General features: G+C 34.0%; 1 protein-coding gene across 2 annotated transcripts in view; it reads right to left on the bottom strand.

Annotated features, from left to right (window-relative positions):
• Positions 1-726: 726 nt before the first annotated feature.
• LOC124361988 (neutral ceramidase) overlaps positions 727-21,648 on the bottom strand; it is an 81,039-nt gene continuing 60,117 nt past the window's right edge. For both annotated transcript variants that reach the window (XM_046816106.1, XM_046816107.1), the window contains exons 9-15: positions 20,909-21,103; positions 20,131-20,355; positions 18,747-18,845; positions 15,535-15,702; positions 8,994-9,106; positions 1,590-1,758; positions 727-846 (exon numbers count right to left, since the gene is read on the bottom strand). In XM_046816106.1, the coding sequence (XP_046672062.1) occupies positions 832-846; positions 1,590-1,758; positions 8,994-9,106; positions 15,535-15,702; positions 18,747-18,845; positions 20,131-20,355; positions 20,909-21,103 (984 nt within the window). In that variant the 3' untranslated portion in view covers positions 727-831. The remainder of the gene's footprint in view (positions 847-1,589; positions 1,759-8,993; positions 9,107-15,534; positions 15,703-18,746; positions 18,846-20,130; positions 20,356-20,908; positions 21,104-21,648) is intronic.

Here is a 21,648-nt window from a genome sequence, read left to right as displayed (position 1 = left end):
ACTTTGGGTATCCAGAATATTTAGAGATATATGACAGTGTAAATTTATAGCGTTATCACTTTCTTTAAAGGAAGTGAGTGTGTATGAGGAATAGTGACGGCTATTCTAAACATAGGCTATGACAGCCAGAATTATTACTAAGAACAATGTCTTTTACTAGTAGATAGGGCGGTGCAAATAAAATATTTTTGAGCCCAAATTTCTACTTAAAAAACGTTTTGATTCAAAGAATTTTTACTACGGGTTAACATTTTCTAGTAAAAAACATTAAATATTCTTTTAACATATTAGTTATTTACTCGCAATAGAGCTAAATAAAATAATAACACGTAAATAAAACATTTAAAACTTCTAAAACGAAACTATATGGATGTTGTATGATATTTGATGCAAGTAAAAGTAAACTATAGAAATGCTTAATGGCTTTCCAATTGCAGTTCAAATGTAATAATGAACAGTTCAATAATGACCGTTGTGTAAACGGGTAATGCACTCTAGTTAAACACACTCACACAATTAAGTGTTGTAGAAAATCCATTCTTGTATATGGGAACTTTAAGTAATTTAATTTACTAGCTAAAGTTGCATAGAAATTATGTAGTAAATCAGCACATATTCCTCTTATATTCCAAGCAGTAGGAGGAACTAAGTGATTTTTTTAAATCAACTATTCTTTAAAACAAATTAAATAGTAGGTACGTTTGTAAATATTGGTATTTAGCTAGGTACAATTTGTTGACTGGGTCACACTCATTTATTACTCCAGATACGTTACAATATCTTTCCAGACAGTCCTGTAGAGATTATCAATCCAAACAGTTGGTAGACCTTTCATCCGCCGACTACCTGTAACAGTATTAAATTAACTAAGTACGAATATTTTTTTCTTCCCCTGTAACTATTAAAAACATTTTGTTTTTGCCGAAGAGCTCCAATCAAATAATAAATTACTATGAAAGTAGAAATTAATTTAATTATATACCTTTCTTCATAGTAACTATTTATCCCTTATATGTCATTATGTTAATATTTCATCTTGATATATTAAAATTCAAAGGCACACCTATGGGCATTGACAAGGTTTCGTCGACATTAAAACAAGACGTAGGGCCTATATCAATATTAAGTTTGTCTCAAAATGTTCAACTGTACAATGTAGCCTACCTCGCATCGTAATGCTAGCATAGGCATATTTTTCATAGGTACATATGCCAACTGAAAAATTTTAAGTCAATATTTTCTCAAAACATTTGTTATTAATGCTGCTCTATCAATATTAGTTTCATAATCTCTGAAATAAAAAAGTACGAAAATCTCTATATGAAACCAACATAATATGCAGGCGTTATGGATTCTGAACAGATTCACATGTTGCTTTGTTTAGTCTCTACAGGTAAATAAATCGTCTTTCTATAGACATATATTGTAGAAGCTCTTTTCTTATTGGAATTATTTATAAATTTGAAAACAAAAATTCCAATAATAAACTTAGTATTTTTGTCAAAAAGTATATTATTGGAGTGTTTGTTTTCAAATTTATATCAAGTACATAATTTTGGTTGTCTTCGCAAGATCCGAGAGAAGCATACCTGGAAGTTCCTGGTAGTCCCGACGAAAGGCTCGACCTGGCCATGCATGTATTTGAAATGACCGAGGTAGTTGATCCGGTATGTGCCCGGAAGAACCTGACGCGGCACAGACCACCGGACCTCTACTTCCGAAGTGCCTAGGATACCTGAGATTCGGGTCCAGTGGAACCTACACATAACAAACTATCTGGAATTGAGCATTTAAGAAATGCATTTATACTTGTTAGATCTTAAAGACTGCTTTAATAAATCCTCTTCAACACATCTGGCACTAATTATTTATAAATTAATAAAAATTAAAAAATAGGGTTCCATTCGAAAAATTGACCCTATGTGGAATTATCCGGCACTGAGAGATAGGGAGGGAGGGAGAGAGGTAGGGAGTGGGAGAGGGAGGGAGAGGGTGGGATGGGAAGGGAGAGAGGGAAGGAGAGATGCAGAGAGAAGGGGGGACAGAACACTTTAGGGTAAGAAATAGATGGGAGAGAGAGAAAGAAATAGGGAGGCAGGTATGTCAAGAGAGTGGGGGAGAGGGAAGGGGATTATAGAGAAATAGAAAGAGAGTGAAAGAGGCGAGAGAGAAAAAAAGACTGTAGGAAAAAAAGATATACTCTGATCAAAAGTATTTCCGAATTTAACCACAAACTATAACTAGTAAAGCTACAATAGTGGGAGTTACATTAGAGTTTTTCTTGTATACATTCTGTGTGTTAAATTCATCTCCAAACAATAACATCCAGTCGGTAAGAACAATAAAGGTACAGCTCTTTAGCGTTTTCAAACAAACTGCAACTTTCAACATTCACAACTTTGGAACACGTGATCTGATTAAGACTAAAATTTACATATAACATAGATAAAGTGTACTTTTAAGTATAACAGTTTAGAATTCCATGAGAAAAGTAGTTATTAAATTACTATCTTAACTTTTGTTTGTGATATGGAGTTTCAAAAGTTAGCGAATAGGTTTTGCTATGCAACTGTAAAAGTCACTATCATAAACATGTAATTTTGTTAACCACTATTTAGAATGTTTTATTGTTAACAAAAATTTAACTGACGAGGTTTTGTGTTACCGAGTCCGTGGCCTGCTCTTTTTAACTCGTAAACCTCAGACTGAACAGGGCGGGTTTGCCTCGTCATCGTGGCGGTATTCTTTATCTCAGGCTGCCAACTTTTCAATAATCTGACCCTATCTTTTTTATTGAAGTTATTGTCATCCCAATTATTTCTAAGGTGTCTCTTATTATTCTTAAATGAAATTTTGCAAGTTTAACATCTTCTCATCTTCAGAGTATTCCTTGATATGAGATGATTATCATGGCATTAGCAATGTAAGCCTTTAAGTATTGAAATACACAATAGTATCTAACACATTTATTATTATTTTAATAATGGTCGGAGGGATTTTAACGCGAAACGTTAAAAAAATTAAGCTAATATATAAAGTTATTGAATTGTTAAGGAAGAAAGATAAGGTTTAATAGATCGAGTTAGAGGGCTAATTTATTATAAATTAGTAATTTTAGGTATACAGGGTGTTTGAAAAGTATGGGTACGGCTTAATATTTTAAAAACCATAGGAGATAACATCTGTAAACTTTGCACAGTGTTATATAGCTATGTAAACTATTTTTTCTTGGTATTACCATGACATACCAACCATGGGGGGACGGCGCACAGAGGAAAACATGGAAATCTTAAATTAAAGCATGGGTCGAGTGATACCTCATTTGAAAGAGCTCACTTAGTAGAGTTGAATTCCGCAAACCGCATCTCAAAAGGTTTATTCAATCAGAAATGGCGGGTTGTTTTAGGTACACATTGTGAAGTACATTATGCGCTGCCATTTCCGACTGGATCGTCGTATTCTGATGTGGTTTACGGCGTTTCACTCTACTAACCAATGTGTTTGCACTGAATTTTTTTAATTAGCAAATTATGTCGTAAATTTATAACACAATAAATAAAACACAATAAATACCGATGTTTTTTAGTTTTATTTATTGTGTTATAAATTTAAAACATAATTTGCTAATTAAAAAAAGTCAGTGAAAACACATTGGTTAGTAGAGTGAAACGCCGCCAACCGCATCAGAATACGACGATCCAGTCAGAAATGGCAGCGCATAATGTACTTCACAATGTGTACCTAAAACAAGCCGCCATTTCTGATTGGATAAACCTTTTGAGATGTGGTTTGCGGCATTCAACTCTACTAAGTGTGCTCTTTCAAATGAGGTATCACTCGACCCATGCTTTAATTTAAGATTTCCATGTTTTCCTCTGTGGGCCGTCCCCCCATAGTTGGCATGTTATGGTAATAGCAAGGAAAAATAGTTTACATAGCCATACGACACTGTGCAAAGTTTATAGATGTTATCTCCTGTGGTTTTTAAAATATTAAGCCGTACCCATACTTTTCAAACACCCTGTATAATCAACCTAATTGTACAGTTGTACGTTGGTCTCAGCACCTATTTTATCTAAATCCTCTTTGTTTCTTTAACCTAATAAGTGACCAAACCTTTACCTTTTAGTATTATGACCCAAGCCCCAAATCCCTTTCTACTCGGACCGCTTCTGGGCGTCTGATCTATAAGAAACCTTCTTGCACTTCCCACCTTCAAAACTAATTAACTCCTCAAAATATGATTCATTAGTTCTAATGAGTACATTCTGCTTGTTTTAGTCCATAAATAGCGAAAATATTTTACAGATTCAATTCATTGAAGAAATCAAATAAATATTATTTAGAGAGCAAAATACCTGTTTATAACTTTTCCAATACGCATCCTTGATTTAGAATTAGTTATTAAACATTACTAATAAAACTAGCTAGTAAAATTACTGGTTAGCGAGGAAACAAAATAAATTGATCAATCCATTTATGTAGTAAATATAATAAGTTAGAACCAATCTATGAATTGCTGACGAAACAAAATTAGTTTGCGAGTATATGTTGAACTGTGCCTCAATAACAAATAAAATTCCACGAAATGTGTTTTATTGATAAACGTTGTGGTTTCACGGAGGTGGTTGTACACTTTTAACACCGGATATTACTGCTGAATTTACACTACAAATAACTGAATGTGGGCGAAATTCCCTCTCAGCCTTTATTAATTAAATATATCATTATAACACGTTATATCTCTAGACTGAAAGCATCTTATCTCTTATTTGAAAACTTAATTTTAAATGTTACCGCTTCCACTTCAAAGCATCAAAGTAAATATGAATAGAACTGCTCTTTAAATACTTACTGGGAGATCAAAATCAGTTTAAATAATTTACAATCAGAAATGAAGGATTCTTACTAATCTACACATTGAATCTAAAAAGGAGATATTTTATACTGCAAGATCTTAACTACTTCTGAACCAAAAGTTACGCATTACGTCTCTTTAAGGCCTTGCAGATTTTCTGACTAAACATTTCCATTTTTATAGCCGTTAATAGAAACTGCAAACTGAAACTCGATATCGCATCTTATGACTATCTTTAATGCAAATTTCTGTAATCTAAACACCAAGTAAAACATCTCAACTAAAATTTAACTCTATGTTGATAGAAGACTTAAAGGACTACTAAGAAATACAGAATGAATAAATAAAGGTACCGAAGGAAAGAACTTTCAAGAATTAAGAGGTTTTTTATTAACACAAAATAACGCTGTTTAGATGCTTGTGTAAGAAGTAAATCCGGGTTTGTCTGCATTTAATGTGATTTAACTATTATAAATATTTAATTTATTTCAATAACATTATTTATTTATTTACTAAATAAGTAACATTTATTTAATAACATTCTATTTTTAAATAAGACAACAACTACCATACAGAATACTTTCTCTTATCCCATTTTTATATTTTTACAACACTTTTCTGTTTATAGTAAAAACACTCTGAGGCCATTAAAAATTTTTCGCACAAAAATATCAAGTATCTTACTATCATATTTATTATTACACCTGGAAACAACATAAAAACTTTGTCTGCCAATATACTTGTGCGTTAACAACTCATTAACAATTCGTTATTACACAAACAATTGTTGACAATTATTGACATGTACAGTTATTGTATTGGAAGATTTTTAAATCCAAAAAGATCCAAATCATTATTAAATTTTACATGTTTAGGAACAATGTGTTTTAAATATGAATCTATTAATTTTCTATCCTATTGCGGTGACCTGTATAAGGCATTACCCCAAGTCATATCTCTTAAACATATCTGAAAACTGATTCACATAAAGCTCTATAGATTTCCGAACTCGAACGTTAACCACAAACTATAACTAGTAAATCTACAATAACGGGAGTTACATTAAAGTTTAACTCGTATATTTTCTGTGTTTAAATCAAATTAAAGTTAAGTAGAAAACTGTAACAAGTTTATAAAATGGTGAGTTTTATAAGAAAATCTTCTCACCTTATTACAGATATAACCTATATTCCGTGTTCCATATTCCATTACTATGTTCCTAGTATGATCTAACTGAGTCCCTAAACTATTTGAAAACGTTTTACATTTTCCAAAGCCCGACAACTACAACTACACTGGTTCAGAATGTATTTTTAGAATGTAATCAGTTGGTACCCTGATATTTACACCGATTTGCACTTCTATGCTGGTGAATGTACTTGCATAACCTTTGATTTGCTGTCATTGATAACGCTAACACCTACGAGTCATGCCACTGCCACTGCCGCAGCCATTACGTTTTTGTTAATAGCTTTTTACTGTGATGATTACAAATTCTGTCACTGCTGTATAAATTGGTACTAAATCAGTACAAATAGTGGAATAATTGTTTTTATAAAATTCAACCATTGTATAACATTCCAACATGGTCCGGCGAGCATGTCATTGGCCAGTTTATCTTCTATTTTATTCTACTTAACCTAACAATAGGTTTACATAATGTTTAAAATCCATTGCTTTTGGATTCGTTTATTTCTTGTAAACATACTTTTCATAAATTAGATCTAAGTTATCACCAACATAACAGTATATTTGATTACATGTTAAATTGGCGTTGCTTATAATATTCCAATTAAAACATTCTATATGAGATTTAAGTTTTTCATTTAAATATTTATAACTTGCATTTAGGTGCAACTTGCTAACAGGTAAAGTCATACAATTATTGTTACTACTATGAGCCAGCATATCGGTCAGATATCTTTACCCTTACTGCAGTAGATCCAGCTGTTATCTTATCTACTCTTAGAAAAATATGATCTATCTGAGATCTTGTCTCTCTACCCTGTCTTATCTCCTTTCTGTTGTACTGATTGATGTAGGAATGAAAACCGCAGGCGGCCATCAAATTATTGTATGCATCCACGTTATTCCATTATTTGTCGTTTAAGTTAAGTTCAACTATTGTAAGACTTGACCTAATCGAGTAACACAACTCTCCCTAGTTTCCCTATTACAATTTGTCTTAGTTTTTGGTACTTTATACACAGCCAGCACAATCACAAGTAACACTAACGCTTTAAAATATGTTTCATAAAATTGTCTTAAAAGTCTGTAATTTGTTTACTTTTAATCTAGAATAATCCTTCTGTACATGAATACAAATTCTATCTACTCTACTACCCTCTCGTAAATTAAAATAACGATCACATTTAACCAAGGTAAATAGGTTTAATATGTTTTAATTTAAATTGACTTCTTTAAATACGATAACATCTAAGTACCGATGATATTTAAAGGTAAATTAGGAAATTAAATAGTTTTATTGTCATTCGATTGTGAAGAAACATTCAAAACGGTGTGTTGATTTGTTCTTGCTTAGAGAACGTCCTCAGTTGTTGACCTCTTTGGTTCTCACCTTCCACTGTTTTCTAATTTTACCTAAATATTTATAAGTGATATTAAATTAAAACTGAATTAAATTAAACATTAAGTTTTATGAAATTGATGAATTCGTAACATTTCCGAAATACCGACCATCTCTTTCTGGCACAAATAAATACTGTAAATTAATACCCCATGTATTGCCTGCATCAAACCGAATTTAAAAGTTACATACACTTTATAACAGATGAACTTAATTTTGTTACACAGTTTGAGATATGTACATGTTATAGCTATTTAGTGGGAAGATGTTCTTCCAGAACAGATATTTAACTGCAGAACCCAATTGTTGAAACAAAGCCAGTAATCCTAGAGCTCTTGTTGTTGTAAATCCATCATTGGATTGAGGTAACTGGAATCAACTGTACTAACCAGATTAGTCTAAACTATTGCAAAAACAATGGACAGTTACGTTAGCGCAATAAAATTCATCCATTGTAAAAATTTGGTTTTGAACGGTTTCTCCTTAGAGAAACTTCGTACAATAATGGTACCTTTTACCATGGATAATATTGTAAATATAAACGTCAATTATTGTACGAGTTGTTTAAAGTATTTGAGGGAATCTTTAGCATTTAATCATTTAAAACTCCATTAATTGTGATAATGATTTTGCGTATAATGTCACATTCACAAAAAATACATAATTTTAAACTGTCTTTATAGTTTTGTTGATTTTGTTACGTTATAACTTATAAAATAACTAACGGTTAATATGATGCTAAATTAAAACGTTTCTTGAAAAGAAATAAATTTCTGTTTGTGTGTAAATGTAGTTTAAATAATAGCACCAAAACAACATTCCACAATACAATTTTCATACAATTCTGCTAGTGTTTAGACTGCACAATATTATGTGAAGGGAGGATATTTGTGCCTTAAATGAGGCCTAACCAATTATTGTAATTTTAATATGCTAAAAGTAATGGTGTGACATTTCATTATAGATGTTTTGCCTTGTCCGCAAAACTAATCTCGAATGAACTGAGCTATAACAGTGATTGGTCGAAGTTCCACTCAGAACCTGTTAATTGCCTGTTGACGCTATTCAATTACATTCCGTCATGCGGAATTCGTCACAGTAATTTCAGTACTGTGAGATTAGATGTCCCACGATATCTGCTAAGAAAATTGAATACCCAAAGGTTCTTTAAACACAGTGATCATAAAGAAGAAAAGGATGTCTTATTTTACCAGGCGAAAATAGGATTAAGAAGCCCTCTCTAACACTAAACCTGGGGACCAACGGCTAAAAGGTGACTACCGAACCACTACCAATGGTCGGGCAGGCGGGCTGCTTGCAAGGACAGGATTGGTCCTATCCAAGCAGCAGCCACGCTCGAGGTTCCAACAAGTTGACTGCGGAAGCCGTCTTATGGCGCATAAGTTCTACGTTCGGCGTTATCTCGCAATAACCGCAGTCCGCACTACACTGCGCAATTGACAATCCACAATATTCCTTTTTCTAGTGTAGGTGACATTCATCTAATATTAATCTTCGCTTATTTCCATGCAAAGCTCGGTTACTCACTGAGTCTCCCAGCTGGCATCTGTGGCTACGACTCTCCACGTCTCACCTTGCAGCCTCTCTACGGTCAGGTAGCTGCCTTCGTGCTGGAGGTGGTTCCTGGGATTTGCTCCTACCTGCACAAACACCCATTCTGGTATTGTTAAATAATATTGTGTCTTCCTATGGTATATCCTCAACACAATGTGGGCGCTAGGTGCTTCCGGTAATGATCAAGAAAAGGTAGGGTTCAAACCAAAAAGTGGAAGAGTACCTGATTTTTATTGCTTCTACTCTGTGGAAAACGTGTTTCACCAGTTGAACTGACTATAGCCTCGTTTGTTTGTTGGTTGTGTTTTTAAAACGTTATTTATTGTGTTATTTGTTATGTTATTTTTAATATTCCATATAGTTATTTTTCAAGTGTTTTAATAATTGCAGTTAGTTGTAGTATTTTATGTAGACTGAACATTGTAATAAAACCTTCATGGTATTTTCCTAAAAATATAATGGAATGAAAAATTCTTATTAATATTATAAATATGAAGTTTTGTGAAAAGGTTGGGCATTTGTCCACACAATACCATAGTGGACAGATTTAGAAATTACTCGACAATGCGCATCGAATAAGAATAGAATATAGACATCCGTTTATTCCGAAATACCGCCCATAAATACAAGGAAAGGCAATTTAAAGAAAATTTATTGCAAATATGATCGTAATTTTTAACACTTATAGGATGATTTAGCCAAGACATTGACACTGACTACAATTTTGGATTGGCAGGAACAAATTATACCTGTTATGAATAAACAACAGTAGCTGTTGTAGTTTTCAAGAGAATTAGTATATATTTCGGAGAAGAAACATTGCAAGCATTTCGCTAGTGAGTAGTGTACTGCTAATAGCAATGACAGTAGTACTCATAAAATACTGGAAATTGGGCTTCCTTTGACATTGTGGAACGGTAAATGTAGTAGGTGAAGGAATAAACTTTGAGGGACTAGGCACTGTTATGATTCATCCTCGGATGAAGAACTCAAACCATTCACCACGTGATTAATTAGTTATATTAAAATTGATATGATTACTATAATATACCAAATATATGATACAGAGAAGATAGATGCAAAAGCAAGGATCTATATTACTGTATTGTATTATGTTTACAGACATTAGTACCCGCGCAAATACTAAGGGCACAAGCCAAGACAGCAAGCCGGATAGCCCTCGAGGCAGGATTAGCTTATGCGCCCTTTTAGGGAATTGAACTGATGTTAAGTATTAAATGTATGAAGTTTCGTGTGTTTTTGCCTCTGTAACACTAAAGATACTATATACTACAGTTTTTAAATTTTAAATGGACACTGAAATACGTACCTCAAATATTATCATAAGGCTCCATCATATAGGGAACCCTTTGGTAGTACGGCCTAAGACGGACTTTGGATTTGAGTTTGATATAGCGTAAGTTCACATCCTGTCTTTGACTGTAGCACTGTTTTACCAGAATCATCGACCTTGTACTATATGATCTCTTCTCATGATTCTTTTCAATAAGACCGTCACACAGGCCAGTGGCCCCTGAAGATGTGTGGAATAAGGGAATTGGCCTCTTCTTATTAAAGAAAAGCAATAAGTATTACATCATAAATCCTTAAACTACAAAAGCTGCATACTTCGTCTTTATGATCCCACTAAAATAGTTTGTGTTCCTAAAATTGTCGGAGCTATTCAATAAAATTTCATGAAATGTTTACGGAAATTCGAGTTATTCAATGGAACACCAACGGGTGTTCCTAAAAAAATTGTTTTGCTCTCCTACTTCAGTTCCTCGAAACACAACTCCTTAAATTCAAAAATGGATCAGGAGATTTCAGTGTATATCACTTCAGTTCGGTATGCCATTTAAAAAGGACATGCGTATGTCAACCTTCCTATTGGACAGAAATTATGTGCGAAGAAGCTTGTATAAAATATAACTTTGCTGAGAAAATTTTGATTGAGTTTAATATAAAATTTAAACTCAAGTCTACCTCTGAACATTCAACTAGTTGGGCGAGGAAGTAATGTTATTTAATTAAATTGAACTAAATGTCACTTCGTTTAATAATTCGCTTGATAATAATTCGATGCTACATCTCTGTGATAATCGGTGATCTTCTCAAGAGTAAAATTATTCAAATTGATTCCCTTCCAATTCTGTAGTGAGATCAATATTGATGAATTCATGTTATTTGGTGAATAGTTTCTAATAATACATTTAAGGTGCATTGTTCGCTAGAATAATGGAAAACAACAGCAGGATAATATTATTATATAAGGTGGATAACATTGCGTTTCTTGAAAAACGAAATCAATTTATGTGATTTATAGTGATATCACACTGAGAGTTGAATTTTTTTCTCACAAATTATATTCATACTTCAGGAATTGTTCTAGCTTATTTTCACCCTCCCCAAATTTAACAAATCAATGTATTCACTTATTGTAAACGTTGTACTGAAATTGTGTTCTTGCCCTTTCTTTCTTGGAAAAAAACAAACAGTCGGAGAAACGTAACTCATAAATCTAATTCTGACTTTGGTGTCTTCAAAAGTATTTGCAAGTACATTCAGTATTTTAATTTGAAAGAACTTATTGATCTTAAATAACCAGTTTAGCTTTTTTCTACAATTCACCTAAAACAATACAACAATCCAAGATCCCTCAAGTCTTCATATTCATGTATTCATAGCAGTAACAAACCATCAATGATTTATTTATTACTTATTGTAACGAATAAATCCTCTTCGTCCATACACAACGACCTAAAAAGTGGACAATAATCTCATCAACTTTGGTTCTTCAGGTGTTTTATGAGATTTGGAATTTGACATTGTAAGGATGCAAACAGGAAGCATGCAATAAGGATGTAAACAGTTTATGCAAGCTGTAACGGAAGGCACAGCGCATGATCTAGTAATTAAAGTGAATGCAATGGTCGTTTGAATGCATTCCGCTATTTGTTACTCTAATATTCAAATTCAAATCTGTATTTTTCACAAAACGTTGCAAATTATAGCAGTGCTATCGTAACAGGTGATATTGTTAACTATATTAATAATACAAATAGTATTCGTCGATATTATCTTATTTAATTTAAGTGCTAATATATATAAATTGTATTTTTATTAGTTATACTGAATACAACAGATAATAGTAATAGGACACTATGGTATTAAGTAATACGTATCAAATTCAGATAAACTTAATAAACTTAACAATAATAATTTACTTAACAATAAACTTAACAAATTATACATATTTCCCAGATTTTGACAAGCTCCAGGTATGACAATTGATACACCGGAAAGTCAAGAGCTACACTAGCGTCATCGAAGAAATTCGTCTACTGAATAGAACATGCCATTCACGAGGAGCTCACGGAGCCTCTTCCTTAAGATTGTTATTGATGGTTCATTTTTAATTTGAATTGGGAGTTTATTGTAAAGTTTCTTCCCATATCGCAGGTTTTTTTTATATTAGAAATTTTTATTTTTCAAAATGTCTATGGTGGGAAGATCCCCAAAACATAATATCATAGAGAAGATGATAATATACATAAGCATTATAAACCGTCAAATGTACCATCCATATCTATGATTTTTGATAATATGAGAATGGCATAGTGGGTGTTATTTAAGGTGTTTGAAAGTCTTCTCACGTGAGCTCCCCAGGTGACACTGCTCTACGATCTGGAGGCCCAGAAACTTTCCTATCGGAGTAGTGTTGAGCAGTGGCTGGAGGTAGGAATCATCCGCCCTAGCACTCCTTATATAAATACTAGTACTAAATTTAATAATACAGTAAACTGACCATGTGTGTTCACAGTTCACAAACTCTTTACTTATTTTAATAGAAGGTCACAATTCATTGTCCCAGTGCACCCTGCAAGGTGCTTGCGGGAAACAAAACTAGATAATTGTATATCCAGTTTGTGTATGTGTGTGTGTGTGTGTGTGTGTGTGTGTGTGTGTGTGTGTGTGTGTGTGTGTGTGTGTGTGTGTGTGTGTGTGTGTGTGTGTGTGTGTGTGTGTGTGTGTGTGTGTGTGTGTGTGTGTGTGTGTGTGTGTGTGTGTGTGTGTGTGTGTGTGTGTGTGTGTGTGTGTGTGTGTGTGTGTGTGTGTGTGTGTGTGTGTGTGCGCGCGCGCGCGCGCGCGCGTGAAATGCTATGCAATCTAAAGGGAAGGCTAAACAGTAAAACTATTGTAAACAAAATCTCGAACCAAACCACTTACTGATTAATATTTACTCACAATCGGTGAAATGTTAATGAAAACCAAATAACCTGTGCATGCATTCATCTAGTATGAAATATTCTGTTTACTTTTCCTGCTTGAACGTGTGTCATAATTTCACAGATATTTTTGAACGTACGATTACGATCCACACAAAGTTTATTACAAACATGATTGATGTCTTTGTTATCATTGGCAAGGAATATATCAATACAGAACATTTTTTTATATTGAACTTAGTTGTAAGCAAATATCGCATACTATCTTTAACCTACTATGAAACTATCTTGTTTTTAACTGCCAAATGATGTGTGGATTTAGAAGTACAAAACAAAATATGAGCTTGGTTGAATCGACAGTTTCCTTACAGTAAAATTGATGCCAATATAAAGTAAACTTTTAAGTCAACAAAACATAGACGAGCACATAATTAAATTACACTATAGTTTGTTCGGGGGCTCAGAGGATTAGACAACTTCGCGCCCCGACGCGCACACACCATCACACGCGCACCCCGGCCTCCCTGCCGTTACTTTGGGTATGATGATCCACTTATTAGACTTTAGTCAGCAAAACTGCTATTTTTTGTAGGTTTAAATTTTTCTTTTTTCAATTCTGCATTTTATTTCATGAAACTAGATTCCAATTGTCAAGAATTCAAAATGTATCAAATAATTTTGCTTTTTCAGTTCGTTAAATATAGGTCACTCCACTTCGTTTACGTAATCTTCCTCGTTGCATATTTTTTAATACTTTTTTAAAAACATTAAAAAAATATTGTCGATTTATACAGTGTGTCTACAAAATAATCTATCAAACTTCACCGTTTTATTTGCTTGGTCAAAATAATTATGTTTACTTTTTTGCAACATTTTTATACCAAGATTATTTCACTATGACATAATAAAAATGTTTATAAGACAGTAATCCATAGTTCACTATTCTTGTAAATTGCTCACAAAATCCCCCGTTTTAGAATTATTGCAGTTTAAAATTGTGTATAGACCCCATTGTGAAAATTGATATAATAATTTTTCTTAAACAATTATTTAAAACCATGTCTTAAATAGACTGCAAATTTCCTTTTATACCTTTATTTAGTTTAAAGTTACACTTTTCCCCTTAACACCCCAAATAGACAGACAGACTGTGAGCTAAGCAAGATAGGACAATATTTTATACGACATGTCTTACTATATTGACCTGGAAATTTAAATGGCAAAGTTTGATTGTGTAACTTTTGGCCATGCTGGAGAAAGACCTGCTCAAGAGTAGTTTTTCGGTACCTATTATTCGGAGGCCACTATTTTTGAAAGAGATTTTCTTACCGGCCCCTAAGAAAACTATATTATTAGAAATAAAACACTTTATTCGACTTACAATGAAAATTAAATGTCATTATGACGACCGGTTCTTGTTTTCTGCCCCTTTTCCTCTCCCCCCTCAAAGGAAGAAATGTCGGCGAGAAGAAGGCCAGTCTACACTTGTCTACTATTTGTTACTAGACTATATAAGTAGGTAAATACGTACGAATTAAAAAATAATAATAATTTAACGAGCGCTCACGTGATCGGAGCTTGAATTTAGGTAGTATCTCGGGGGATGGTATTCTTTATTCGCCAGAAGTGCAAGGTAGCGACGAAGCCCGCACTGATGACCAGGGGTATTTCCAATTGGTACTTTCCCGATCTCAGATGACGTACCAGATCGTCCAAAGTGACCTGAAGTCAGAAAATTGGAACGATCCGGGATGTGATATGAGGCCAGGGAAAGTACCGATTGGAAATGCCTACGGTCGTCATTTTTTCATCAGAAATGCGGAGTGGTGATATAGTACCAAAATTCAAGCTCAGACCACGTGAACGCTCGTAAAGGTTATCTTTAACCATGGTACTTCCAGTAACATATTTATGATAACCTAATCTAAACAAGAGGCCTCATTGTAGTCATCGCCGAAATCGCTTCCTTTTGGGAGGCAGAAAACAAGAAGCGATTGTCATAATGACATGTAATTTTCACAGTATGTCTAATAATGTCAATTCTTTCTAATGTGTTTTTTGTAGGTCCTCTGTAAGAAAATCACTTACACAAATAGTGTCCTCCGGATAACACCAAAGTACCTAGTTATCTTGAAATTCCTGATTTGGAAAATAAAACTGCTACCAGCCATTCTTCAATTCTTTGTTTTTGCTTTAAACTGACAGGCTGGTACCACCAAACTTGACAACTCTACCTGTAACTGCCTTCTCTCAGTATGTTACTACACAAGGAGTGAATGACTCACGAATCTGGCGAGGACGGTGTCACCGGATAGCACAGTCTCAGGTGGCTCCAGCAGCACCTGTCCGAAGTGTGCGGACCACCCGGCGAAGTCGAAAACCACAGGAGTTGTCAAGGAGAGGAGGTCGTTGAAGAAATCCACAGGTGGCTCGTTTCTTGCCAATCGACTTTCCTGAATAAAATTTTGAGTTATTTACAAAATAAGTATTCGCTATTTACTCGTCAGTGATTCGCTCTTTTTATTCTAAAAAACACATTTTGTACTAGTTGGAATTAATATTACATACCATACACCCTCATAATATTTATGAATAATGTATAGGAATAAGTCCAGAACGCCTTTTTAGTCGTTCTAAAACTTAATCGTACTAATCGTCTAAATCATTTCCTCAGTTCTACTTCTAGTCCAGTCTTCATAAATTTCTAAATTGTTCACTGAACACACGTTACTGGCCTCTATAACAATGATCACATTGAAAGTATATTAACTAACTAATTATTTTGCTAGAATAATATATACGTACTTACTATCAATACCCCTCGGCTTCGCGCACAGTTTCAACGACTATTTTAAGTTTGCCTCGTTGCGACAAATAAGAAATTATGTCATAAAGTGTATATTTATAGCAACTTTAATTTACTCCGGCATTAGTATTTTGTATGTTATTGTTTATTTTGCCTTGTTTTCCAGATTAAGGAAATATACAGGTTTTTGAGGAGCCTACTTCTGTCAGAGGACAACTAAGATGGGTTTTATAGCAGTTTTTATATGTATAGTAAAAGGTGTTTAATATCTGCAAAAATGCACACTTAAAAAAGTTCATTTTTACCAAAATTTTTAACTTTCTTATGTAGAAATGTTAAAAGTGGTTTTCAACAGTGGTTCTGGAAAAGTTGAAATAAGAAGTGTTGCTTCAAAGCCTACTCTATGTTTTCAAGACTTAAATATAACAAATTGGAAATAATTGGTTAATTACTTAAAACATATGGTTGTGCTGTTTATGGTTGGTTGTACATAATGTTTACACAGAACAGTTGATTACATTTTACAGGTTCTTTCAATTCATAATAAATTAATTGTTTGCTGTAATGCAACTTCAGAGACCAAAATGAGATTTTTCACAACTTTAGAGACAACCTGGAGAAATTTTCGGAATAGGAATAGGCCGATATGTTAACCAGTGAACCTGATGAAGTCCATGTAAAGCTTCAATACAAATCGGTTCCATAGCTTTTTAAGTAATACTTACGCACGCGAACACACAGACAGATACTATTCGACTTTTACATAACAGCATAGATTATCCATGGTCTAGTTTATTTACGATATGTTGTCCAGCAATTGGATTTGGTTTGTTCACGCCATGTTTTGAAGTGAATGAAACATCTTCAAATTTTTCGTCATATGGAAAAGTTGTTGATGGTTAATAGATTCGAATTCAGGAATTTAAAGTTACTGGAGGTATGTTTAATCAACAACTTGCATATGACGATCAAGCTGATGATGATGCAGTCATATCTGAACATGCCCTGAAAAACAATGCATTTGTATTGAGCTGAACGACGACTTTTACGTGAAGTAATTTAGTGCAAAACATTTATTTAGGGATTTATCTTACTCAACAACTGTAGGCCTACAAAATCCGCTGTATTTGTACTCTTTTCATACTGTTAAATTTATTATAGTGCAGTAATCGGTTGTCTAAATGCCAGTCGTTATTATGTGAATTACTTGCTACATTTGTAATCGTACTCAACACCAGAAGGTTCATTTCTGGCTGATTTATACCTTCCGGTTGTACTGGGTACAGCAAAAGCCATTTGTATTCGTGTCACGTACAGCCTAGATGTGATGTCCAGGAGCGACACATCACTAACCGCAAATGTGGAGATATTTGGGTGGGAAGATGGATGGATTGGTTAATCTACTGCAGATGATGACGGTTGAAGTGGGTGGACCTCCCTTGTTGTTAAAGGCTGTTGCTAACCTGGACATAGGAGGGGAGAGAGGATGTTATCCACAGCCCGCTCTGGCAAGAGAGGCTGAAACATAGAGACTTCCCTTTTTCCAAGGTGATAGGAATGAGATATAGAGTCCGTTGTCCCTCCTCGTGGAGTTGGCCCCTACCCCCCATCCTGAAAATCTTGTCACTTCGAAAATAATTTCAGAGGTCTTTTTAGGACTAAGTGAATTAGAAGAGTCTTAGCTTCTTGTCCAAAGCGACTAAAATATTTAGATAATGGTTTTTAAATTCCTCTTAAAAAATTCAAATACTTCACTTAATTTACTGACATTAGTATTTGAAGGCAGCCATGAACAGATCTGAAAGTAGATTTAACGTCTCGTGGTCATTTCAGTGTTGTGACAAAAGCAATGTCGTCATCGTAAATTCCAGTGACATTAATGAAAACTACAAATAGAATAGAACCAAGCATAAACTCGAAGCGAAGTTACACCAAACTGTTTTTTGGATTACGTAAGTGGTGACTAAATTATTATTCAGTAAGCGTCAAAAGGTGCTTAAAGCTCAGTTAGAAAGCCAAACTTTACCGGAAGCTACTTACTATGGTACTTTATGTTAGTGTTCTCATTCTTAATAATATAACACGAAATTCCAGGAAATCTATTACGAGTAGTTCTCAACCAATTACAAAATTAAAATCCAATACGAAGTTTTTAAAACCTATTTTAAGCTGTTTAATCTTATATTAAGTTTTAATTACACTTCTAATTTTAAACAGCTGAGTAAAAGCTATCACAGTTGGTTTCTAAATCACACATTTTGTTATGACGTGAACGAAGTTCCAATGAATTCTTCGCACTTACAGTAAACATAAGTGGACCATTTCAGTATGTGGCTTTCGAAAATTCATTAGTATTTCCATTTTTAATTCGTTTTATTGTGATGGTAATCATGTGTTCAATACATCTGTCATCAAAGAGGTCCAGTTGTGAAGAGGTTAGAGACATTCAAATTCTTCTTGTCAAATTGGCAGCCAATGTTAAGAGTTGATCCAGTCTTAATCCATAGTGGAGTTAAGGATTATTTTCGTATAATGTAAAATACTGCGTTACGTTGCCCATTATGGATGACGACAATACCATTCTAAAGCGAGAGACAGATACTTTTAAAACCCGTAAAACTATATCTATATGTATGCGCAAATTCGGTTTAATACATTTTGTGTCCAATGGTTTATTTTTGTGGAACTTACAGGAGACAAAGTGGCTTGAGCCAATTTTCTGTAGATGTCCAAGTATAGGGGAAGCGTGTACGGTCCAAAAATCGTTGAGGCACCCTCGTATCTCTGAACCTATAACAGCATATTTCACATATTTATCCACTTCAAAGGTATGGGGCAAGTTTCCAATTTTTCGATTTTTCACAGATAATTTTCACATGCTTCAAAGGTCTTTAGCATGTATATGCTATCGAAAGAGGTTATTATAAATTCACATTTTTCATGATTGTCTAAAAAGCAATATGGGCTTTTACAAGGATAAACTACTCCAAAGAATGATTAGGATATCTATCCCTATACACTACCACATACTGTATTTATATCTTTATGAAATTTAATGGATCCGACCTCTCAAAAGCCCAGATCTACAGTCGTATCATTTTTACTTTATTCATAAAGTCTCAAACATAAAAGCCCAATGTGAAACATATTATTATGCAATTAGGTCTTTGATCAAAAGCCTAACGGAGATAAAAATAGGAAGAAAGTTCAAACGGGAATATTTTATAGAAAATAAAGCATATATGTGTGCATTTTCACTATAATTTTTAAGGAGGAGATGTTTCATCTACATTTTGTTCTAATTACTATGTAATCTATGTTCCTACATAGTAGTTTCACTATGGTTTTGGAAATCACTGTAAGACTCATTAAGTAATTTCTCAACTTAAAGATATTGACGAGATATTACAATAAGAGAATTATTGACAATTATTTACAACAAGAGAATCCATTTTTGTTGACAGTATTCAAAATCGGTATATCGTTTGAAAAAATATAAAATCCTAATTTGAGCTATTTTGGACGTAGTCAATTTGGAAACCTGTGACTATTTTTCTTTCATCAATAAAATTTAAAATAATACGATACTCTTCATCTTCATCGGTATTTTTCACCTCTTCCAAAGATGGGTGTTTGTAGGGGACAAAGGTTTTTAATAGTAACTCATCATGTGAAATTTCGAAGTTCCTGATAAAAGAAGAAGTAAAATTAAAATTCATTATCAATTTGTAAATGTGTAAAATTTGTTATTGCTTCCCTTTTGTCTTTTTCTGAAAGAGGGGATTGATTTTGAAATCTTTCAAAAGCGTCCTCGGGTTTTCTTTTTACATTTCCGAATTGACAATTCTCAATCATTAAACCAATCCAAAACTTAAGATGGGGTAAGTCTTTTTGACGCTGAGTATAACTCCAGCTTAAATTAATGCTACATTTAGAGTATTTCATATAAACGCTGTACTAGTACAGATAGTGAATAAATCGCTAATTGCACTGGAAATTGTTTTCCGTTCAAATTTCAATAGATTCAATAGACGTTCTATTTAATAGATGGAGATCTAATACTATTTTAGCGTACTTTATACTCCTCCGGAGTAGTGATATAGTCTGCGTACGTGTTGCAGAGGCCAACGATGAGCACGTTCTTGTTGGAAGCGAAGTGGAGGGTCTGTCTGAGAGCATCCCTTAACCTGCGACCCGCCATGGTGGTGAACTCCCCCGGCACACATACCAGCGCGACGTCACCCACAAGAGCCAGCTGCGTGGACACCACAGAAGGCTGCCACTCGAATGGAAAGGTCATCTAAACATAACAGAACATCGAATACACAAAATAAAAGTGTATAGCAAGTTTTATATTCCGAAACGTTTTAGGAAAATTCTCGGTACCGGTGATTTGTTCTCTTTGAAACCTTTACTTTACAAGCCAACAAAGTAAAACTTTCAAATATAATTATCTCATGTCGAAAAAGATTGTATTCGCTGTACCCAAACGGTGGACACATTGTTTTTTTATAAAAACAGACTGTTACTCAGTATACTCAAGTGAACTAATGTAGTTACACCATACAAGTTTGTATTCACACTGAACAAAGGTTGCTTTGTCTTGTAAGTTGGAACAATTTTGCTCCGGATGGTTTAATATTTTTGAGATATTTAAAATGGCAAACGTTTACGTACAGTACCGGTATACAATTTATTTTCTTAGTACTGAAAAAGTGTATTTTCCTTACGTTTAAAGTAGTAACATTGAATGTAAACTTGTCTACAATAAATTTCATTTGGAAAGTGTCCTAATATTGGATACTCTCTTAGATATTTAGATCTTGTGGGTACACTTGACACTAGAAACTGACCTCTCCGGTGGTGAGCATGATGGGCTTGGGATAGTGGCAGGCCATCTGACTCTCCGATGGCCCGTAGATCAGGTTACGAATGGAGTCCCACAAGGGATTTGCAGTCACCACATTCTGAGAGAAAGGGAACGTGCCAGGTCCATCTGTAGTACCTGCGGCAAAGCTATAGCCCATGGCAGGTTGGCATCCATGCACCTGGTTTAAAAGTATATAAAATCAGGTCAATAAGTAAGTTTAAAATACTACAGCGTGCCGCGATACCGCAGGAAATGCCGACATTGATTTCTTTCCTCAGTCTTCCATCTTACCAGGTACGTGTGACATGTATTGTTTGGTCTGTACAGTGACATCGCTTGGGTCCATTTTCACCAGTCTGCACTACATTCTGTTGGTGTACCAGTCAGGTATTGCTTGACTTTTACAACATATTACGTTTTTTTTAAATTTAGCTTATAGTGTGACAATTTCATTGTCGCACTATTTTTTTTTTAGTTTTTGTGTATGTTTAACATTACGTTTTAGAGTTTTTAACACCTGAGTACCAGGATAGATTTCAATCCTTGAAAAGCAGTGTTTTATATCCTATTTTTGTAACATATAAGGATAGAAAATATTCTAAATCCAATAATCCCAAGTTATCCAAGTTAAATTTAAAACTGAACGCTCAACTAAACGCTGAGATACTCGTAGGTTGAAAAGACGATTAGTGCTGTAGATGAAACATGACATTCCTCTGAATA

Source organism: Homalodisca vitripennis, chromosome 5 (genome assembly GCF_021130785.1).
Source record: "Homalodisca vitripennis isolate AUS2020 chromosome 5, UT_GWSS_2.1, whole genome shotgun sequence".
Lineage (NCBI taxonomy): Eukaryota > Metazoa > Arthropoda > Insecta > Hemiptera > Cicadellidae > Homalodisca > Homalodisca vitripennis.
This window is presented reverse-complemented; position numbering and strand designations above follow the sequence as displayed.